The sequence below is a fragment of the Rhea pennata genome, chromosome 5, assembly GCF_028389875.1.
Source record: "Rhea pennata isolate bPtePen1 chromosome 5, bPtePen1.pri, whole genome shotgun sequence".
Lineage (NCBI taxonomy): Eukaryota > Metazoa > Chordata > Aves > Rheiformes > Rheidae > Rhea > Rhea pennata.
Genome location: NC_084667.1, coordinates 56,566,696 through 56,590,931, shown reverse-complemented (window position 1 = coordinate 56,590,931; position 24,236 = coordinate 56,566,696). Strand labels below are relative to the sequence as shown.

Here is a 24,236-nt window from a genome sequence, read left to right as displayed (position 1 = left end):
TTTGCTTAAAAACCCCCACCCCTTCATTAGGTTTGTGTATTGAGTTTCATTATAGTAGTTTTCTACGTGACTTGCTGAGTAGTAGCAGCTCCTTACAGTGCCCCATAAGATACTCTTAAGTCAAGGCTGGAGGAAGGTGCCTGTGTTCATCTGAGATTTAGAGACCGTAGTCCTCTCAGGGGGGAGCATCTGCAGATGTCCTCTGGAAGGACAGAGTGAAGCACCTTCCTTTGAGAAGATAGTGATTACACTGCCATTGCCCATCCTTTACGCAGGTCACTAGTGACTAGATAAAATTCCCCTGAGAAAAGTGAGATTTCCCTCTTGGGATGTTCAAACTTACATCTCTCAGGAGTCTGTTTTAGACTAGAGGCCAAGCTGGGAAGAGACAACATCTTTTCCCTGCTAAATCTGTACCCCATAAAAAAAATGAGGTCTATGAGAAATTGCAAATAAGCAGAGAAAGTGTGGTTATGTAGCTGGGAGGTAGGCATTCAGCTGAGCAGTGCTAAATCTCTGCCTTCCCAGCACTGCCTCTCATTGCATCTGCATTTTCATCCAGTAACTGTGGCATGGAAAATGCACAGGCTGCGCCTGGAACTAAATTTCCCGTGGTCGCAGTGACTGCTAGGCTGCAGCATCCCACTGCTGCTTGCCTGGTGCTGCTGTTGCTTGTTTGGCTCTTTCCCTTGATTTCACTTTTCCTTGATTTCACTGTCATAACCAGCCATGTTTCGTAGCTCTGCCTCGTAAAGGTACTTGTGAAAAGTGTATTTCATTTTGCCATATGGTATGTACACTGATATAAAAACAAACCCAAATGTTTGTGGTCTGTAGGTGTAAAAAGAAGCTGTGAGATAGGGTGGAAAGGGATGATAGGAGACTCCCTAGCTGACGTGCTGGCGGAGTCCTGAGCCTGCCGTTGCAGTGGTGAGGGAGGGCGGTGTGATGGCATGTAATAGCTACACCTTGTGCTCCATGAGTCCTGTCTTTCCCTTGTAGCAGGAAAGATGGTGGCTTTGAACCTCTTTGATGTGAAGGTTAGGGCAGAAGAAAAGTGAGAACATGACACGATATCTTTCCCTCAGGTCCCCGTAGGGGAAATATCAAATTAAGCGTCTGCATTAGCCTGGCATGAGCAGAGCTGGAAGTTAAATGTGGCCAAAGCCTGTCCTTGGCGAGGAGGGACCCAGGACAAGTCTGTTAGTCATGTGCGGAGGATAAATCCATTCCTCCCTGGGCATCTTAACACCAGCCTGACTTGCAAAATCAAGTTTTAAACACTCAAAGATTACTGTTCATGTGATATCAGGGATGGTGTCCAGAAGAATCATGCGGAAGAGCCAAAGGCAGCTCTCGGGCCTCGCTGCTCCGGAGGCACCGTCCTCGAGCACCAGGGAACTGGTTGGATCTTCAGGCCGGCTCTCCGCGGCGCAGGGCCCGGTCGGGAGCTCCCACGAGGTGAGGGGCTCCCCAAATCCTCCCTGACAGTGTGCAGCCCCTGCTCTGCAGCGGCGGCCGCCTGACCAGCCTGGTACCTTTCCGGACGCAGGGGAACCGGCGGGCAAGGAGCGCGGCGGGCGGCAGCTCCTTCCCACTGGCTGCGCCGGTGGCACCGGGACGCCGTTGAGCGGACAAAGGGAGAAACTCGAGGCAGCCGTTCTGCCGCTGCAGCAAGAGGGGCTGCAGAGGGGGAAACGACGTGAAGGGTTTGTCAGGAGAGCGGCAGGATTTGCAGCCTGGGGAACGCTATTGTAAAACTTCAGAGAGGGCATTACAAGCAGCTGAGAATAAGCCAGTACATTTTAAAAGGCAGCTGCCCTTCATCAGCGGTTACTCAGATGTCTCTGAGCAGCGGGTGTCTCTTCTCCTCACGACAGCCAGCCAGCGCAAAGTTAGGCGTTCACAAAGTTTGGGGGCTGCGATGAGCCAGAAGGGGGGCTGACAGCCCGTATCCTGAGCCCACCATTACAGGTCACCGCAGGATGTGGGACAAAGCTTCACCTACGTTGATGTCCGCTGTAGACCCTCGCGTTCATTCGGCACCAGTGTTAGCACAGGGTCAGCGTTTGGCCTGGGCCATAGGGTTTTTTCCAGGAAGCTGCTTTGCCGGCCACGGCTGAAGCAGCCCGGCCGACATGGAAACCCAGAGGGATGAGATGTGCGTGCACGTGCAGGGGAGCATAGCAGGCATCTGCGTGGTGTCCTCCAGCACTGACACGTTTTTCAGCCAGGCCAGGCCCAAATCAGGAGGTGCACTTCAAAATCAGGAGTGTTTGAAAAATACCTGCTATTTCCTTCTAATATTGAATGTGCTTGAAGTTAATCAAAGAACTAACACTTTGCAAAATATTAATGGTGATAGTGCCCCTATGAGTCAGTCAGAGTTAGTGCACTTTGTCCATGGAAAAACATGGGTTAGTTCCGTCAGCAGCAGATAGATTTCTTTTTGCTTATTTGTATCAGGTAATTACGGGCTGAAACTGCTCTACAGTATGTCTTACTGGTAACCATTTCGTAATCCAGGGGCTGCCGAAGCTTTCAGTGGTGCTTTTCGACAGCATACACCAATTTCAGCGTTGCAGCACAGTTGCAAGTCCTAACAACAACTGCTTTCCTTTCCATTTCCGCTGCCGGATGAAGCTGGCTCACCGACTTGCAAGTGCTACGGAGTTTCCCAGGACTGCAACTGTGATGTACCATTAGCTCAGTGCTGATAAAAGACACTCTTCCTGTTTGCAGATGAGATCCAGTTGCAAACAATGTCCTGACTTTGTTTGTTCTGTCCTGAGCAGTCCCCGCAGAGCTCCCCTTCCTTTGATATGCCAGCACAGCCCGTGCAGTGCACGGTGTGTTGTGCCTGCTGGGGAGGAGAAGAGCTATTCCTTTGTGGGTGCCCTTGATGTTTATCCCTGGAAATCAATGAAACAGTTCAAATGTTTCTTTATTAATCAAAAGGACCATGTAAGCCCTTTTTGCTATTTAAGTAGATTTCACTAAACTTTGCCAGGGCCCTGAAGATGCACACTGTCTGACTAGGTGGTGTCTGAGCTCTGCCTGGCTCCTGTGTGGACCCAATAGTTAATTCATGGATTTGAATGTTTACATGACCAGCTGCTTGCTATGATTAAAGGGAGCAAATTAAGTAATGCTGAAGGAGATTAGCATCTGCAATGAAGTCTCTTGATTTGCTAGAGAGGATGCTAATACCAAGCACTGAGGGCTTCCCACTCATGGTGAAGGTCTGCGGGACAATGTTGTTGGGGGGAGCCGGTGTCCCTTCTGCAGGATCTCCCACATGTCTCTTCCCATGCGCATGGTGGCAGGGTGTCAAGTGCTCACAGCTGTGAAGTGGCGTGCTATGACTTTGGGAACGTGGGGCAGTGCAGCCGCCTAGCTCTGAGGAGGGGTGGGTTGGTTGGATTGGAGTTGGATGCTGGCAGCCTCTTTGTGTAGAAGGTTCATAACAACAGTCATAAAGTGCCACTGCTGCTTTGTGTCATCTGCCCAGCAGACTGGGCACATGCTGGGTGTGGGTCTTCTCTGGCCCTGGGGAAGGTCTCACGTGCTCAGATGGGAGGTAAGGCACCACCAGGAGCAGGATGGCAGAAAGGTTGTAGTTTGTACAGCGTTGGGCAAGGTGGCTTGTTACAGAGCTAGTGCTGGTCATCTGGTGTCACCTCCTAGGAAATCACCTTCTTGCAGCCAGTGAGGAGCCCTGGCAGGTCATCTCCAGGCGAAGTTGTCCCTATTGGGCCAAAAGAGGAGCCAGTCTCCTTTAAGAGCACCGTGTACGGTGGCAGAAGTGTGCTACAGACATGACAAGATGCAGAAGGGGAGGAAAGGGCTTTGAAGGAGGGGAAGGCGAAACGTTGGTTGAGAATCATGTCACGCTTCAGAGCTGCTCAGCACCGGCTCTTTGTTTCAGCCATTAACCCCTCCGCCACTGTGCAGCACACGGAGGCAGGGGAGCGAGGCCCGGGCTGCAGAGCAGCCAGGGATCCACAGTTAGATGCTCTGATTTGCCTTTGTAGGACTTGGAGTATTTTTGAGACTGATGGTCTCAAAAAAAGTGAAGCGCCTATGCAGAAAATACCCCGTCTGAGCACAGCAGGTTTCCTGCATCTCTTCTGCACCGATCCTGCCCTGGGGCTGGTGCTGGGGCAGGTTTTCAGGTCAGTGTGATGGCGTTAGAGCTGCACGTTTGGGGATTTTTCTCCTAGCACAAGAGAGCGGGAGAGTTTTTTGGTGCGATCTCCTTGGGCTGCCACTGAGTTCAGTGTGAAAGATACGCCATGAGATTTCTCTTTCTGAATGAATCAGCTTTCTGCATAAGCCAAGCAGGAGCTGGGCTGCTTCCTCTCGGTGCTGCTCGTGCTACATTTGAGAAGAGGAGCCCGTGCTTCAGGGTTTTGGCTGGTTCCCCGCAAGGGTCAGTGCCATATTCTTCTCAGGCAAGACTGGCCTAGTGCATTTCATGCTGCTGTTTTTCCCTGCGTGTTTTCCAAACACTAACTCTAACTGTGCTCCTCTCCAGGCATGAAGCTATGCGAGATGTTGGTGCTAAACTGATGAATCTTGCTCATGTGCTCAGGGTCCGGCTAGCTGGGGTAAGACAGCATCTCCTGCCCAACAGCAGTTTGGTACTTGTTCTTACTTGTTTGTGGCACAAGTCAAGAAAAGGGGCAAGTTCAAGGCACGTGGATTAGGATCCCTTTGTGCCTGGGCTGGTTTCCCATTTTTTTGATGTCAGCAAATCTGAACCATCGTGTTTCCCAGTCTGTTAGTCAGGCCACTGCAGAAGCGGGCATCCCTGCTTACTTTAGCGGTGCCTGCAAGCACATCCATGTGCCTGAGCATGGTGTGCCGAGTGGGGAACACCGAGGCTGGGTCCCTCACTGAGCTGGTCTTGCACAGGGCATCACTTCAGAATGCTTTTCTGACGCTGCCACGCTCCTCCACATGCGATGCTCCTGATTTTGTTTGTTTAATATTAAATGCTGGAAATTATGGTCATGTATGCAAACCTTTCCCCATCCATGGGGTAAGTTGACTGCCTGTTGCACTTGTGGAGATAGCGGGGTACTGTGACGGGCTGGGAGATGAGAGCTGCATTTGGGTAGCAGGGAAGAAGGAGAGAGGGAAGAGCAGGGAGAAAGCAGCAGAGAAGCATCAGTCTGTGTGATGCTGTGAACCTGCCCTGTGGGGTTTTGTTCAGATGCTTTCTGAACGTTGTAACCAGAAGCCCGGTTCACAAAAGCAGAACAGGATGAGCCTCTCCGTTCTGCCCAGACTTCAGGAGCCTTAGCACCCAAGGCTGAAGTTTGCAGTTGAACTCGAGGCTTTTCCATGTTACTGCCTGGCTCTGCCAGCATCTTTCCACATGGCTGCGGGCACGTTACTGCTTCTTTCTTGTCCCTCAACAGCTCCTAATTTATGGAGCAGCGCAGGCACCAATATTTATGTAAAACAGCTGGATGGGATATGATGAGTGCTAAGGAAAGGCTGTAGTATAATTCAAACATGGATAGACAGGCTACAAGCAAAACCACAGTGAAATAAATATACGTGCCTGGGAATTTTATTGTGAGTTGTCTGGCAGTGCCTGCCTATAATGTAATTTTCCTTGCTCTGTCTCAGCAATAAAAACTTCACAGTATCTCATATGATTCCATTTAGCTTTAATGTTGTCTGAGGTATGCTATTAGAACATTGTGGCTTACTTAACCAGATTTGAATCCTAAATGTCTGCTTTTTTTGAAATCATAGACAAAAATTAATAGAAGGCAAAACTATGTGAAGTTCAGGAGCAACAATGCTTGCGTGCATGCTCCACTTTGGTCTGTAACACTCTCAGTGCCTGGGCTATGGCTGTTCTGTGAAGCAAAATCAGCATGGAAGTTTTCCTCTCAGTTTTGAAACTTAGCTGGTTCTTTTGCAGACTTCCTGCAGACCAGGAACAGCTATCTTGGAGTTGAGGTAGGAGAGGATGTAATTAAAACACAGAATATGATTGAAGATAAAGAGTTTTTAATCTCTTGACCAAAGTCTCATGTTTTTCAGTTTCCTGGCCGAATCAAGCAGATATTATTTATCACAATTCCAGTGCTGCTTTTTTAAACTTCCAAATCAAAACCTTTAAAAAAACCAGACACTTCTGGTTGCCCAGTTAAGTTCTTTTCTTCTTGGAGGTGAAATTACATTTGGATTCTGAAGTATTCCCACTATTATTAAGAACTATTCATATTTTAAAGCCTTATTTTGCCCCTCCAGAGGTGTGTCATTGCCAGGAGTTCCCAATGTGTATTGTTCAGTGAGTCTTACTAGTTTTGTTCCATTGAACATGTGGGAATGGAGCCTTGAGAACCGTGTTTCTTCCGCATCTGTGTTGGACCACATCCCACACAACTGGATAGAGCCAACAGGGACTCATTAGGCAATTTTGTCTTGTGCGATCCCAGCACCACCATACTTGGCTAAACAGTAGCAGGTGCTCTCAAGCAACTGCAGTTAAGGGCTCTGCTCTTTGGTTTTTTTTGGTGTCAGATTAGAAAGGATCATTGCCAATACTGGTAGTGTTCAGATTTTCTTGTTTTGCACACACTGCTGCTTGACTGATCATCTTTGGGCTCTGGGCACATGGAGTGCATTGAGGCTAGTTTTATTTGGTTTGTTTTCTGCTTCTGATTTGATGCCATCACCAGGTCAAGCATAATTCTTAGTAGATAGAGAACTGGAGGATTTATCTCCTTTGCGTAGCATAGCACTTTAATGGATGCTCTGACATAAGAGACTGCAGAGCTCCTCTCTCCTTTCTTAGTCTATTAATGATACAGCTGCACTGTGAACCCCCAAACAGACATCAGACTTGAATCCCAAGCCCTGCAGTTGAGGCTCCTGTGAGAGGTTTCTGAGGGGGGGTCTGTAGTTTGAGTGGCAATAGAGGAGCATCCTGTGGAGCTCTTCAGAGAACTGCTGCATGTCTTTGAGGCTCAAACAGAATTGGGGAAGGGAGTTCAATAGGTGATTCATTACTTTATGCAGAGAGAAAGCAGGAGAGGTGGAGGAATAGCTCTCATCTTGGTTCTCTCACTGGAACAGGTGCTGGGTACTTAGGATTTGCCACCCAGGAGGCACCTGGATGAGGCTCATGAGCCTCTCTGGGCTTTGCAGTGTCCTGACAGGAGAAATAGGACTGTTCTCTCCAGGGGCAATCTCATAGAGATCCAGGCTACAACAGTCTCTGAAGCTCTGAACTGCCACAGTTGTTTGCAGAGCAGCAAAAGCACCCACTTAGGAAATGTCAGATGGGTCACATGCAACTTAACATCTGGATTGCATGTAGTTCTCACACCTGGCAATGAGGCCATTCACTTCCTAAAGATGTGTCTCAGGAAAAGGGCATCTTGCTCCTCCTGGCCTCAGAGGTGGGGTACTCAGCAAACATCATGCATTGTGCACTTTCTCCAAGGCCTCAGGAACTCTGTGATGCATCAGATATTGACTGAGAGCCGTCTGGTCTTAGGCTAATACTCTCACCACTGGACAGTCCTTTCTTCTGGTAGCATAACTGGTTATGGATGAAACAGAAAGAGGCATGCAATGTAATTCTACCTAGGTGATCATTTGATGCCACATCATAAAATGTACATTCATTTTCTTCCTAAATTACAAATTCATTGTATAACTGTTGAATTAAATGTGCTAACTTCTAGTTTCAGCTCTGCTGCTGTAAATTTGAAGCAACTCCAAAGCTACTCAGGGCCAAAAAGAATAAGAAGCTTTGCATTTGAAATGACTCAGCTTCTCATTAGTTGCTTCAACTTCAGCAGAAGTAAGCTAGAAAAGCAATCAAGATTGTATTTCTCAACAGCTTTATTATAAATATGTCATCCTTTTTGTTGACTTCTGAACTATCTGTTATCACCATGCATTTATATAATTATGTGGCACTTCAGGCACATGTCTGAGGATGGAGAATGAACCATCTCTGAGCTACTGAATGCTATGAAAACCTCCCAAGTGGAAAAGTCAGACATCTGCCTAATGCAGAGAGTGCATGTTTGACCAAACCAGACACGGAGATGAAAGTCAATGATACATGTCCCACAACACACACTGCATTGCTTTTTGTTTAAATGCAGAATTTCTGTTTGTTAGGATGTAACTAGATTAACCTCATTATTATTATCCGGCAGGCTGCTGAGTCAGTCATGTTCCCATGGCTATGAAAAGGTCAGCTGTAAGGAATAGGAAGGGCATAGATTTCTACAGTCTACAGTGATGGAGGTCATCAGAATAGATGAGATACAGTGCTGGGGTGCAACCATGGAAGTTCTTGACCCAAATTTTCCAAATATGTCTATTTTAGGCATGAAGAATCTCCTCCTCCTGTGTGATTTCAGCTACCTGAACACCGACTTCCAGAGATTTCCCTCTCCCTCCTGTCCTCTTCCTAATGTCCTATCTCTGTTTTCGCTCCCCTGTGTTTCATCTCACTTATTTTGCTGCTGGGCAGTATGCACATCCTCTTTTTTCTTCCTATTTCCTCCCTACTCTCTCACTGTTGGCAGTTTTCCAGTTGAGAAATCTTGACCTTATCTCCAATTCCTTCCATTTCCTCCCCTTCAGCTAACACTGTCGGTGAACTCTGCCCGTTTTCCTCTACTCCATCCTCCAAAGCTGACCATGCATCCTGCTGACTATATTGTCATTTTTTCCTCTTGAGTATTACAGACTCCTTTTGTCTGACCTCCTTCTTGTTTGCCTCAGCCCAAGAAGCGGATGAGTTTGGCTAAAGCATTTTTGCAAACTGCACCGAAATCAGGGAGAATTAAGCACCTAAATCCTTTACAAAACACTGACCCTTTATCTTTTTTTGTGTCTGGAGACTTCTCTAAGGAGGCAACTATACAATAAAACTGTAAGTGTGATGATAAATATTTAGGCATCCTTAGCAGTGTAGAGTACTGCTTTTTGCCTATCAGCATGTGGATATTTTTACCTGATGCAGAAACTAGGGATATGGATGAGATCCTGGTCTGCTTCTCTGCTTTCTTCATGTGTGTATTTGGTCTTCTGTACGAATGATGTCAGGTTTCTTTCAGGGTGTTGGGGGTCTCTGTGGCTGGCAGCTGGGAGGGCTGGCAATGTGGTCATTCTGTGCACTTTCCTTGAAGAATCTGTTACATAGTTATCTGCCATCGGGGAGGATTATTCTCAGCAACTTGGACAGGGTTGCAGTTTGCTGGGGGGTTTTTTGGCTTCTAGCCTAAGAATCAAGGATCATGTGTGTTTTAGAAATGAATCATCTGGTTTTGAGGCTCTGATAGTTTGAGACTACCCCATTTTTTGTTGCATTCCCATTCTTTAACGTTACTTTTGTCTTCTTGAGTCAAATCTCTACCTGTATTCAAGTAGAGCTCAGCTGATTTCCTTTGCCACAGATCAGTCACTCCTTCAAGCAGGAAACTGCCACTTGGAGCATTTTTTGTGTGATACAATATACACCGTGTATTACTCTGCTTGCACTTGTACAAGTAATGACCAGTCTTTTTGTCGTGTCAATCATCCATTAAGTATGATCAAATTCTTTGGAAAATATTTCTCTCTAATCTTTCTGGTTTCATAGGTATTCTGTAATAACTTTATGAGATGGCTATCATCATGTAAATGCTTAGTTGCTCATTAGTGATTTCACTTTTATGAGGAGAAGCTATTGCTGCCTGACATTCCCAAAACTATAATCTACTCCAGGCTGGTCAGAAAAACATATTTAAAATGTTGTCAGCTGCAGGATCCAGCAGGATTCCTCTTATTTTGTCAATTTACTCTTAACTCAGAAGAAATATTAGACATTCAACCTTTGCTTGGTATTCTTGTGTTTCTTCTAGTGAGGCCTGTGGGGGAAGATCTGTATCAAGCATGGTTTTATGACCAGAAAATCCCAAATGTTCTGCTTTCAATTGTCCTGATCTTGATCATTCATGGAGAGAAGACAGTTTTTATGCTAAAGCCAAAGGAGCTATGCATGTATTGCTGTCTTTGACCTTTGTGGAAGACTGCTTCTGCAAGGCATTGCATTTACCAGCTCTGTGAGAAATTTGCAACCAATTGTGCAGTCTTAGACGAGGTAGATCCAGTCTCTGGTGCTCTTTCCCCCAGCCTCTGCCTGTACTATGTTACATTAAAGGACTTGATAGCTGAGGCCATGTCCTCCAGGTAGCCATACAGTTTTCACAGCCAGGGCAGGAACGCACAATTTTTTTTTCACCAGCAGCCCCAGGTGCATGCACAGCCTGTGAGTGTCACCTGGTCTCTAAGCTTTGGCAGTCTGTTAAATCTCTTTGGAGATCTATTGTGGAATTACTAATTCTAATTTTGTTTGTCCTGGTATGCCTGCCCTTAAAAGAAGATTGTTTCATGTGTATTTCATATGACCAGCAACTCAGTTCATAAAGGTTGGTGGGAAGCTATTACGAGTAAATGGCGGTTGGTCATTATATAGGTTAAGTACGGACCAGTGGTTTAGACATGAAAGACTCCATGTCTTTCACGCTGTTTTTGTCCTTGGCCTAATGGATTGGCCCATCCTTTTCTTTACTGTTCACACATGAACACTTTATTTTTACTAATTAAAAAGCCCCCCAAATCTAAAACATTTGGAAAGTTGAGAAGTGGCAAAGTGTTCCTCCTTTGGTCCTTCTTTCTCACATGGCTAATTTACTTGCCTTAGCTTAGAAGGCAGAGTGAGAGGACGAGGCTTAAAACGTTGTGTTTTGAAATGTGGAAAAGACGATACTGAAGTGGCCCACGCACTGTATGTGAAAGCATTCCTTTAATGGTGCTACATACCACTCTGCCATCCTAATTTACTTTCACAAGCCCCCAGTATAATCATTCTTTGTGTTTCCTAAAGGCCATGAAAACTAAATATGAGTTTGGTCAATGGATTCATTGTTGATTTCTTCCACTGCTACAGTGCAAATGCACAAATATTAGGAACAGGCAGGGCACATCTCTCTGAGTAAAGATACTGTGTCTCACATAATCCAAGACAGAGGTCTTTAAAAAAGGAAAGTCTTATCAAAAGTGCTTACAAGGCTGTTTGGAGAATAGGAATCTTTTGTAAAATTTAACTTCTGTATCTTTCCTGATGGGATCCTCCCCGCAGGAGAACTGGCCAGCATTTTGGAAACTACTCCAGCCAATACTCGTTTTGGACATCTGTTTCTTTTAAGGTTGCCTTCATAATTTTCTCTGTAGTTGAAGATTAGTACTTGATCACCATGTGAAAATGTTGCCAAAAAAGCTGTAATATTATGCCAACTGTTTCTTTCATGTTTACAACTTCTTAGAAATGACCAGCTTATGCTGGAAAATCATCTATTTACGTTGTGCCCTTGGCTAGAAGGATGAGAACTGTTTGATCCTGTCTTTGTATCCTAAATGACCAAAAAGGTTTCTTGAACTGATTTAGCTTTAAACCAAGTTGATCTTCTGCCTCAGTATACCTCAACTGAATGATGCTAGGCTTAAATGGAATTAAAACGAAATGGCTTCTGAGGAAGAGGTCATGTCTTTTGTCTCTGCAAGTGGCTGAAGGATATAGAATTTGAGAGCAGCTAGTGCTTGCATTTTCTGGATATTTTCTTCCTCTTTCTTAGATCTCTCAAAGGGAATTAAATCATGTGTACTGTCCTTATTCCAACAGGGACCAGCTCGCATGACATCTGATCTTGGGTCTTCTCCTGCAGCAGGGTATGTCCCTGTTGGCCAGAAACCAGAGGCTGTTGTACATGCTATGAAGGTAAGGACACCTAGACTGCATTGCAACAAGCACAGAAGTGTCATAACTGGATATTTTCTGTTCTCATGAAATCATGACAATTAGAAATAGAAAATTAGTACTCAGGCAGATTACTGCTTACCAGGATTTATATCATGATGAATAATGATTGCTTCAATGGAGTTAACCAAGATGCTGAACTGTGCAGATGACTGATTTTTGGGTGGGAGACCTTCAGCAAAAACTCTTGATGCTGGAGGTGTTGGATACCCTTTCTATTTATCATTCCCTGTTTGCTGAGATAAAGAAGAAAACTGCACTGAAGAAACAGAAGTTTTGAAGTCCTAGTGACCATCCATTAGCAGGAAAAATATAATAGTTTGGTGTTACATACTTTAACAGCTAAGCAAGTTATTTTTGGGTATCTAAAAGACACAGAAATACAAATGCTTCTCAGGACATCTTAAAGAGGGCTAGAAAATCTCTAAATAAATTAGGTTTTGGTTGGAATATACTGATTTGCACATATCCATTGATTTGTTGAACTTGAGAAGTTTTGTACAAGTTTAAAAAGCTTTTACAAAATCAAAGGAACATTCCCAGGGTCTCAGATCTCCAGGGCTGAAAGCTGGAGAAAAGGTTCAGCTGTGGGATTGATTCACCAGCACTAGCTTAGACTGTGCTACAAGAAAGTAGTGCTAACAAAGCACTTTACTTTGCGTGTTTCCACATCTGACATCTAAATGGCACAAAGTTTGGCTCCAAAACAGACATGTGAGGTGGTAGTGGTAAAGCCAAGACCTTAGGAGAGGTCAGGAGAAGCAGGAGTGCAGCTGGCAAGAACATCAGTTCCACTGAGCAGTGGCAAGATCCTCAGAGGATATTAAGTTTGAGAAACACCATGTGTATTTCTGAAGTAGTTAATCTATGTATTTATGATGTATAAGGAATTATGAAAGGAAAGAAAGTTTGGTTTGATTTGGATCAAACTTGAATTCAAATGATAAAAAGTTCATTCAAAACAGAAATCTTGATGTTTTCAGCTTGTTTGAGGTTTTATATACCCAGATCATACAACTTTGTGCATCTCAAAAGCTAGGTTTCCAGCATCAACAAGGATTAAAAAGTATTTTTAATAGAATTTTTAGTACATCCCAAAGGAACCTTGACCAAACAAGCAACAGTTCAATTGCCTACATATATTTTTCCAGTATTTTCTGGATAAGTTTCTTCTCTGCTTGCCCTGAATGGTTCTGTGTGAGCTGAAAGTTTTTGTGCTCCATCCTGCACTATGCTGTTATTTCACCTGTTGGTAAAAATATTCCTGTACATAAGTGTATCTGTTACGCTGTGATGCCATCCATAACGTTGCAGAACCATATGATACCTTCACTTTTCTGCACTTGTACCAGGTTTCCTTTTCACTGGTCACTGGTCCCGTTTCCCTTGCATTTACTGTAATCATGCAAGCCACCAATGCCTTCGAGACTACTACTATTATTTTGAAGTGCACAAGGCTTTTTCTTCCGTAACTGTGGCATTCTGTCCTTTCTGCTCCCCCCGCTTCTTGTGGCACATAAAAATTGTAGTTTTTGGTCTCTGGACACAGATCTTAAACTAGATGGAAGATAACTTTTTTTTTTTTTTTTTTTTTTTTTTTTGCCTATGGCATGCATATGGAGTAAGTCTTACCTGTACTTAGAGGAACTGGACATCATTTTCAGTGCCAGCTGCAGCATGCGGGGAATTGGAAGCAGCTGCCAGGTTAGACCACTCACAGCCTATATGATACAGCACCTGGCCTTCCCTTGGGGAAGAGAAGAGAGTGGCCTACAAATGAGACTCTGTGCTTTGAATAGATGACATGTAATATTAGAAAAAAGCTGTAGCAGGCTAGCTCCTTGTTAGGAAAGGCAGAGACAGATGCAAGTTTGCAAGCCTGTGAGCAGCTTGTGTTCTGGGCTGCTCAGATGCAAGTCCAGAAGCTGTATGGGCACAGCATCACAGCTGGGTGCCCAAGCAAAGGCAACTGAGGCGCTGTGCTTATTTAGGGGTCCAGCACTGCGCACAGATCTGGACGATTTTCAGGAGAGAGCTGGTGTATGTCTGAGTAGCTACGAGAGCTGGATTACTTACCTCCGTCTGTGCCCATCTGTGAGGGTGTCCCCTATGCTTTTTGCTGCAGCTGAATGCCTCCTGGCTGAAGGGCTGCTTTTGATTTAGTCGAAGTTCTTTCTTGAGAATGTTTACGGATTTTCTTTATTTTTTCTTCTGAAATAGTTTTTGTTTATTCACACCTAATAAATAAGGAGCAAGATGACAGGTTGGCACTCCTAACAACTGTTCTCGCTAACAAGAATAAAAGGTACATATGCTACATCTCAGTATCTCATTGAACATCAAAGCACTTAGGAGCTGAACAAACCTGCTAAAGACAGGGGGAGACAGGGAGGAGGCAAATGTAAGGAAACAACTTTTAGCCCACAATCCAATTCCCCAGGAGTGACATCTCTCTGATTTGCACAGAACCATCAAGTGGGTATTCAGTCACTCCCATGGGTGTTGAGAAGGCAGGATTTGGTCCACAGGGAAAAGGCTGAGTGGGGTGTCTAGTCTGTTCCTCTGCCAACGTAGGACTGTTCACTGTGTTGTGTTCCCCAATGCTTTGTCCAGCTGACTTACCAAATACTGTCTATGAGGCTTGTATCCTTAGGAGAGCACTCCTTAATCTCAGTGCTTCCTGTTACAGAGATGCTTGCCCCATACCCAGTACTGCCCTTAGTTTCATCGCAGTGATCCAGACTGTTGAGAGTTTGTTGTTTTTATAATGCACTGAGGGTAGCTCAGTGGTCATGCGGGGCCAGTACTGTAAGTCAGAAAGGAGGTGGATGTAGTGGATTGGGTAACTGAGGTGAAGCTGTCTTGGTCACAGGCTCAATTCAGTGATGAAAGAGAACTAAATATACCTGAGGTGTTCTTCACAGTTTACATACCAACATGGAGAAAGCAAGATGAGGCAGCATGTGCATCTGCAGCTAGGCACAGCATGTTCATAGTTACTTGTTTAACGTAGAAATTATCTCAAAAAAGGTAAGGCTGTGGAGCCCTTTTGCAGAAAAGCAGAAGGAGCAGTTGATAATGGTTATGCATCTGTCCTTCCCAGGGCCATGCTCCATGACCTGCCAGGAGCTTGGGAATTGCCACAGGCCTAGGATGGACCAGCCTGAGCTGAAGTTTCATCCAGGGAGACAACATAGCACTGACAGATCATCAAAGGGCCAAATGCCAGGACAGCTTTAGGTGTTCTGTCAGTGAAAATTAATGAAAAGCAAGAAGAGGATGATATTAGCCTCTTGGAGCCTAGGATACACTTGTCCATTTTCTATAAGTTTCTCGGTTGGTACATGCCAGAAGTCACAAGGAAGCCTGTTTCTGACGTTAGATGCAAATTGAACACACAGTCTGTGAACTGCAGTTAGTGTCTTTAGTAGCTGAGGAGACACCTGGCAGGATCTGAAAATGAATGGGGCTGGGTCAGCAGTAACAGATCCTCCTCCTCAGGAAGTGCTTTTGCTCTTCAGGATTTGTTTTCTTCCAGCACAGCTTTCTGGGATTAGATCTCTTGAGTTTTACCCTCCTGATTCCCTTTTTCTCTGTCCAAGATGCTAACACATCTTTACAAGGTATCTATCCAGAAATGGGCTTTGACCTGTGGAGAGGGATGGTTTCCAGGATTAACGAGTCCCACATCATTCAGAAATGATATACAACCATAACTTCTGACTTAGCAGCTTTTGGCTCTGGCTGTGCTCTGTTCGCACCATTAAAAGACATTTCCACTGAAAGAAATGGGCTGCATCACCCCTTCACACCTCATGGAGTAGTGAATGCAATTTTACTTTAAGTGGAAGTCAGAGAAAAACAGTTTATTTTTCTCCTCTGAGACTCTTGTGCCTGCAAGATTGATGGCTGGTGGAAGCAGAAGCTGGAGCTGATGTGATCTTTAACTAATCTAAACCACAGTTGTCCTTGACACTTGCCCTGTAGACAAAGCCAGTGCTTAGCTGCTCGACACACATTCCTGGCACACTGTGCTGATGTCTGACTGTGCAGGCGGTTGCTCTTGCCGCTAAGCATTGGAGGCATATACTGACTCCAGACAAGTAAGTTCGATGTGCAAGTCCAGCTGGATCAATAATTAATTCCCTCCTCTTTTGCAAAAAATAGATGTTCTCTTTGTTAGTTCCTACATGTTTTTTGCATATCTCTTGTCCTTCCTCTTCCCATAAAAAGGATGGGGATGTTCTTATTTGTATAAAGATTGGTCCCAGATATGTTGGTTAAACTAGCCGGTGCATTTGAGAAGTAGGTTAAGAGCCCTAGGAGAATGACCTATTTTTTAAGTTAAGCAGTCAGAATACAACAAGACTGCCATGCTGAAGCAGACCAACAGATAATCAAGTCTAGTATCCCATTTCTTAGAGCAATCAATGCTGTATGCCTCAGCAAAGAGTGAAACCCATCCCTGCATCCAGGTCTGTAGTTCCTTAGTAGATATGCAAATACCTATGCATGCAAATATACCTGCTGTAGAGTGCTTTATGTTTGCGGATATATCTGACAGATGGTGAATAAGACATGATGCACTATTTGATGGCGTTGGATGATTTCAGGATCTTTCAGCCTTTACACTGAGATGATCACATTTTTCATCAGTGCCAAAGCCCTGGGTGAATTATGTAGGTCAGTGCAAATGTACCAGTGCAGTCTTGATGCAGTCTTACTGTGATATGACTGCTTCATGCAACATACTTGTCTAGAGAAGCTATTTGAATGTATGAGAAGACTTTTGGAAAGTGCATGAGGGGATATTTCTGTGGATGAGCATGTTTCCACCTGGAAATGAAGGCTGCCTTTACCACAGCATTTTAAACCACCTCTCAGTCAGCTTCAACCTCTTTCATCGAAGGACCACCCAATCACTTTTAGAAAACATGCACAGTACCTCCCATGGGTGCTGTTCTGCAGTGGCCCAGCTGGGAGCTACCTGTTGCTCTGGCTGTGCTGGCAGCCAGGGCTGGCGTCCAGCTGAGCCTGCTGCAAGTGTTGGTGTGAAGGTGCCAGGTGCTGGGAAGCATGGGGGTGTGCACAACAGCTGTACAACACTGTTGGTGCATATTACTGTTGAAACAGTTGTTTCCTGAGCCATATGCGGTTTTCTTGTCTGCCATTTATGGCCTGGGGATCATAGCTTGGGGAATATATCTCTAAATGTTATCTGGAAAAAAAAAAAAAGAAAAAAAAAAGTTAAAAATCAAAAATTTTCCTTAGAAGAAGAGAAACAACACTATTTCCAACCACTGTCAACTCAAAATCTAGTTTGGAGAAGTAGGTGACAGGCAGGATGCTTCCCTTATTTTTTGCTGAGTGTTCTGGGGTTATTTCACAGCAGATTTGCTCGTCTTCCTAATGCAAGCCTGTAAATATGTCCCCAGCCCCCAGCCATGTGGAGTATGTGGGCTCCATGTGCATTAGCACTGGACTTCTCAGACCTGAGATTTCAATGCTGGAGCCATAACTGCTTTGTTCCTGCAAGGAAACCTGGTTAAAGCCATTCTGGTAGCCTCCCATGCTGTGAAATGCCCAGTAAGCTGGTGTGACCTCCCAAACTTGAGAGCAGAGCTGAGCTTTCTTGCATGCTTTGGCTGCTGTAAACTGTGTTGACTTTTAATGCCTGGAGAACTGTAAATCCAGGCTTGTTACACATGAACTGTCTGGATCAACCAAGGGAACCCAGCAAAGCCTACTGAGCTTGTTTCTAGTGCTGGCTCCCATGGGCTCCTGGTGAAACAGCTGAGCCTGATGATCCTGGTAGCTGCCTATCAAAAACTCTGTGGAGAGCTCAAACCCTGCCCTTCCCCCTTGCCCAACTCTTGCAGTCCCATTTCTGTGTCTTTACAGTCACATTTCCTGTTTTTGCAGTGCTTTCCTCCCGTTATTGTTGTGGAAAAACTGCATAGTCCCAAACGGGACATAAAGGAAAGCTAGAACTTCACTCCTCAAAACTTCATGTGGGTACGGTGCTGCAGGCATCTATGTGGTCCCATTGTATGTCATATGTGGCCAGTCCTGAGAGGAAAGATAATAAAATAGAATTGCGCGTGTAGAACAAAACAGGCTTGGCCCAAAGATGTCAGTAGGGATATGCAGAATTTCATCCACATTTGTACCAGTTGATCCCATTTAACAGCTGGTAAATTTTAGGGGTCTGTGTGGCTACACTTGTATATTGGCCCCTTATATTTACAGGACTGGGGCTCCATGGGAAGAAACATGGCAGAACTTCCCCTATGCTAGGGACAGTGATTGTAACCAGGCTGGTTTCCATCGCAGGGTCTGACACCTCATTTGGGGCTCTGCCTTGGTGGCTGGGGCAGCGAAGCACCTCACAGCGCACTGTTAAGGGCACTGCCCTGTGCTGTGCAAACAGTGCTGTCTAGCAGATTAAAGCTTGGAGAGTCAAGGTGATTGTGTCCATTTTAAGAGAGCATCTATAGCACAAAGCGACTGTGACCATGCTTCACCAAAGCATGCAGGTTGTTGGGAAAGAAGCTTTCAGAGGACTGCAGTCAGTGCTCAGGAGCCTGGGGTGCAACAATATTACTCAACCCCCCGCCTCCTGCCCAGCCTGGCTGATCCAGCCCTGAAAGGCAGTCGGCAGGAGCAGGGAATCACTCTGGGCTCACTGGGTGCTGGCCTCTGTGATGACAGCCCCTCTCTCTCTCAGTCACTGTCCTCATGGGTGTTGGAGAGGTTCCTCTGAGAAACTAAAGAGGTTGAAAGCAGTTTTCAAGCAAAGGTGAGTGAAATTGTCTCTTTTAAGATCTCAAAGTTCATGGCTGATCAGAGCCATGCAAATGGTGCCATGGTGCCCTGCTCTTCTGGTGCTAGTCACACCATGCAGGTGGTGGAGAGAGACATGTCCTTGCAGGAGAAGGGTGGGAGGATGAAGGGGCCAAACTTGGTTTCACATTTAGCTTTGTGAGGCTCTAAAGCTCAAGGCTTTAAGAATCCTGCCAATTTAAATACTGGTTAATGACATTGTTGAGGACACTGTTAACTGTTTGAGGAGCATAATGCTTTTGTAATATTGTTTGTCTGTAGGTCCTTGAGGTCCATGAAAATTTGGACAGGCAAATGCAAGATAACTATGAAGAAGACCTGAGTGAAAAGGAGAAAGCGATTGTTCGTGAAATGTGCAATGTAATCATTTCTCTCAATAATTTTAGTGGTTCTTGTTGTGTTCTTTTGTTATAAGTACTGAGGAGCACTGTTCTGCATGTAAGCATTTGACATGAAATCCGCAGGGGAAATCCAGAAAGGAGGGAAGAGTCAAGGCTCTGCTGACTACTGATTTGGGTATCAGCAACCTGACTGCCTTGTTCACTGCATGGAGCAGCCTCTGCTCAGCAGATCCTTCCCAGGGTGCTGCCTTAGCAGGTGCAGACAGAACGGTGGACTAGTCTTGGGCACTGATAACTCTGCAAAAGGCTCTGCCAGGGTGGGACTTCAGGGAAGACTCCTGTTTGTGGCAGAATCTGATTACCTTTAGGGACTCAGTTTGGGCTGAGAGCAGCAATTTGTCTGCTGTGTTTTAAGTCTAAGAGCTTGAATAGGTTTGAGCCTAAGCCTTAAACTGATGTCAGAGGAAGAAGCTTCCTGGTTGAAGCCATTCAACAGGATTGTGCGTGTGGTTCCTTTAGTACCACAAACTTGTTTAGCAACCGCATTGTAAACTGAGCTTGCCACATACCATACACTGAGCATTTGTCCCAAAACTCTACTCTGCAGTGTTTGCTTGCTGTGCCGCTACCTCCAATTTCAAGTCTACCCTACTAATAAGAGAAATACCTTGGCTGTGTATTGGATCTGAGCAAAGAATTTTGGACTTCTGCTAGAACATTGCTCAAACTGAGCATCATGTGCAGTTGGAGATTTGCTATTTCACAGTAACAGTAGTTCCCGCAGCAGGGAGGAGGGTGCTTACAGAGCTGCCTTTTTTAGAAGTCCAGATTGGAGGTCAACACAAGTGGCACCTTTTTGTGCATCACAGCAGCAGAGAGAAGCCTAATCCTCCTTTTAAATTCTGAAATTGGTTGCAGTGAGTTCTTGCAAAACTACTGTGATGGCAAGACAGTGCTATAGCATTAAGCCACACTATGGAGGGCATCACTATCGTATTTTGGTGACTGCATCTTTACAGATACAGTGGGAGGTAGAAAGAACAAGATAATGCTTTTCTAAAGCAATCTTTGGCAAGGGCTAAGGCATTTCCCTTAGGTTGCTATATCTTTGTAAGCAACACTAAGAACAGAATAAATGAGCGCCTGCTTTTTTGTTATTTTGTCTGCTTAATACTCCCTTTCTCTTGTAGCCATGCAGAGGGGAAAGATAAAACACCCTAACTTCATCCCCCTGCCTAAATGGTCTAATTTATGTTTGTCTATCATCAGCTGTTTTTTTTTTTTAATACTGATTTTATGTAGGTGGTTATAAAGTGCTTCGCAGTTTCTTCTAGTTTTAAAACAGCCCCTTTGACCCCAATGGCCCTAGAGAGGGCCATTATGTTTTTAGAAAGTCATAGACACAATTTTAACCATTATCTTTTTCATTACCTTTTCAGTTCATGGTAACATCACTTTTGTAAGTATGATAGGGCTGACCTGCCATTGAACTTAACTTCTAAACCTACTGTATTTACTTTGTATTATTACCCAAGGCAAAAATGGTTCTAATTTCGAGAGAGACTAATTAGAAAAACACATCAATGACTTTTCCTTGTAAACTGGTGCATATATGCCATCTAGTGGCCCTACTGAGAATTACAGTGCTGCTCTAGGAAATCGCTTGTTTTGACTCATACGAATACTAGAAATCAGCATTCTGATTTTTAATTCCTGCCTTTTTTTTGCTCCCCTACCCCTTTATTTTTTCTTACAGGTTGTCTGGCGAAAGCTGGGTGATGCTGCAAGCTCCAAACCCTCCATCAGGCAACATCTTTCGGGAAACCAGTTCAAAGGTCCATTGTAGGAATATCATCCGTAGACTGGAAGTGACTCCATGAAGACTAAAAGAGAGAGAGTTACTGTTTGTGGCTACCTGTTTCGGGAGATTGGGGGGGAGGGAGTTGTTTTTTTCAGGCTTTTTCCTATTTTTGCTTTTTTTGTAACTGTCAATAGTGTAAATATGGCAGCTAAAAGCCTGATTTCAGGCTGTGGTGCTCTGGAACCAACGTTTGATGGGTAACCATTCAGTAATGCCAGACTTGCATCATTTGTATTGTAGTTCAAACCTGCTTTGTTGTATGGTCTGTTTGTAGAATTAACTTGAGAGAATTTCTAAAAAGAACAAGAAGAAACCTTAACCTGCAGAGAAGTCACAGTTTGTATTGCTTCTGTCCACCTGCTTGTTAACTGATTCATAACTAGGCTAGCGGCTCCAGGCAGCACGTTTTTGGAACCTTCCAGGGAAAGAGCAATTTGGATTCATTGGTTTACGGGCTGCCAATTTCCTAAGCTGCTACTTCTTTTTTTTTTTTTTTTTTTTTTTTTTTTTTTTTTTGAGGTCCTTATTTTGGGGAATGACATATGACTGTTTTCACAAGGCGCTGTGTAAAACACTGAGCGGAGGGATTAAACACTTTTACCGCTTCATACTTTGTACTGTGGTACTCATCTCACAAGCATACAGAAAAGCTTGAGACTCCATATGAGCTGTTAATGACTGATTTTCCATGAACAAATGACACTTAAATTTCAGTAGTCATAATGTGAATGAATTGAAGTCACTTAGCCAGACACCAGTATTCCCTACAAATACAGCAACGCTGTTGCTGTAAAGCTTTTATTAATTCAGCAGAAACAGCCGTCCTAGCAGCACTTAAGGCTTTCACAGTATCTTCAACAGCAGCTCATCTTTCACATACGGAAGATTTGGATATTTTTTTAAAATGTTTTTGCTGGAACCCTCACTTATATTGGTTACTGTGTAAGGTAACCAAACAACAACCTCGCAGAGCTGAATAAAAACTGGATTATTAACATGGGCTGTCGGGTAAGATTACTTGCTGCTATTGAAGCTTTATTTTTGTTAATAAACCAAAACAAGTGCGTTTTTCCTTCTTCAAATGGTTGTACATAAAAACAATGGGACTTATATTTTGTTAGTGTGGTGTAGCTGCTTGTGTAGGTGTAGTAAGAATTTGACACCCTTTCTTTTCCAATTTGTCATAGCAACTGGCCCTGTATTTCAGTAGACGTTCCTTCCCATCTTTTCCCAATAGTCCAAGGAAGCTGGGTGTTGTTATTAAACGCATTGGTGTTAAATAATGTTAAAGACTAGCATGTGTAAAGATCAACATCTCCTCTTCAAAAGTTGCATTGTCTTAGTGATTAGTTTGAAGATTTAATGACTTCAAACCTAACCACTTTCTTTTTATTCTCTGTAAGAAACGGTTGAATTAGCTGGACAGGGTCTTGCTGCTAAAAAAAAATTGTTCAACTAGTTGAATTCTTGACTACTGTTATTACATTGATAAGGAGCACCAACAAAAAAACAAGGAACTAGTGCTTGCAAGTAATAAAACTCTAACATGCAGTGTCAAAGCTTGGTCTATAGCCAATAAAAATATAAGGAATATAACAAAAATACATATTAACCAGTAAGTGTAAGAACCACTTCATTATGGGGTGTAGAAACAAAAACATATGTGTCAAGATGAGTAGTTTATTTAAAAAAGAAGAAATCAAGAAGATACTCTGCCCAACTCAACCCAGCCACTCACCGTAACTTACTTCTTAACTATTGCTGAGTGAGCAGATAGAGAGCTGGCTAACTGTAACTCTAGGAAGTATTTGCATCCAGTGTAAGTCTGGAAAAATCAATTCTAGAATATGACTGTCTCTGTAGAAGATTCCTGATTTCCTCCCCTTTGTTTTGTTTTGCCTATTTTTTTATTGCCCTCCAGTTTCTACTAGCCCTTGATTATTTTTTTTCCTCCTGTACGATTTATACCCTGCGATTTTCATATCAGAAAAGGTGACTTTTGCCCCTTCCAGAGAAAGGCAAATCAGACACATCATTCTTTAACATCTAATGTTTAACAGAGGATTTCTTTATCTGCTCATTAGCCCATTTTAATTTTGATGGTAACTAATCTCTGGATTAAGACAGAGAATTTAAGCATGTTGGGAGCCAGGTTAATTTATGCCAGTGAGTTTTAACTAAAGTAATGTAAACATTACCAACACTTGTAGGAAGTAACTGTGTTGATGACATGCTTATTATTTTAGGAGTATATTAGACTAGCAGGTCCTCTCAACCAGATGAGCTATGCTAATCAGAGTATTAGTCTCACCATTAAGCTCTCAAACAAACATAGCCGTTACAAAACTTCTCTCAAAATCTATTTGGTGACATTAGGCAAAGTCTGTTTCATTCTACCTGCAGATCTCACCTACAAGGGATGTAGTGCTGTAATCAAGGTCCAGTAGGTTTATAAATCCTAAAAAGCCAATTTACAGGGCAGCCAGTTAGTTCAGTTGAATAACCTATATATTTGTAGGGTATAATCTGTATTTTTTAATGATTTTATTTGGCAGAATAAGCCTTAGAGGCAAGGTGTGCATTTTTGATTTAACAGAAGAACATAACAGTGCTGTATATGCTGTTTTTTCTTTTCTTTCTTTCTTTCTTTCCTTTTTTTTTTTTTTTTTTTTTTTTTTTTTTTTTTTTTTTTTTAAGCTTGCTACTCTTCATACCTAGCTCCATTTGAACTAAAAAGTGTCTTCCTGGAGAAAAATGACACTCAATGACTTTACAGGATGACTTGGGTGCTAAATTTTCAGTTGTCTAAAAAGAAGTTTTATATGCATATTTAAATTCACTTAACTATGTGCTAAGTCTTCAGTGAAAACTACCTGAGGAGCTTTGGACATTAAGTTGGAGGGGAGCATCCCTTGAAACAGTGGCCATTAAATTGATATAGCTGGGGGCAATTGCCCAAGTTAATTTCCTCAAGATTGAAGTCCTGCGTTCTGCCACCCTATGGCAAAGGAAACATCCACTAACCCCAAACAGACCTTGCTTGTTTAGGGAAAGCAGAATCACATCCTCGACATTTTTTTGGAGTGACTGAACAGTATTTCCATAACCAGCTTCAGTTGGCTCTTTGCACCTTGATAAGTCTGCTGAGCACAACTTGTTTGAAAATGGCACATTTTTATCCAAATATTAAGATATAATAAAAAAAGAAAAAAAAAATCAGTGTTAAAGTGACCTTTTATCTTTTTAGAAACTGGGGGGGAAGAGTACTACTGATCTTTTTCAAAGTGCATGACTGTAAAGTGATAAAATTGTATATTTTTCATAATGTGGGGAAAGTCTATCT

The 24,236-nt window shown here is 43.7% G+C and overlaps 1 protein-coding gene across 2 annotated transcripts in view; it reads left to right on the top strand.

Moving 5' to 3' along the window:
• The window catches only part of CCDC85C (coiled-coil domain containing 85C), a 115,578-nt gene extending 92,063 nt beyond the window's left edge, over positions 1–23,515 (top strand). Inside the window, exons 4-6 of one of the 2 annotated variants that reach the window (XM_062576813.1) lie at positions 11,714–11,809; positions 18,953–19,051; positions 20,789–23,515. In XM_062576813.1, the coding sequence (XP_062432797.1) occupies positions 11,714–11,809; positions 18,953–19,051; positions 20,789–20,878 (285 nt within the window). In that variant the 3' untranslated portion in view covers positions 20,879–23,515. The remainder of the gene's footprint in view (positions 1–11,713; positions 11,810–18,952; positions 19,052–20,788) is intronic. The other variant, XM_062576814.1, reaches the window with a different exon arrangement.
• The last annotated feature ends 721 nt before the right edge of the window (positions 23,516–24,236 follow it).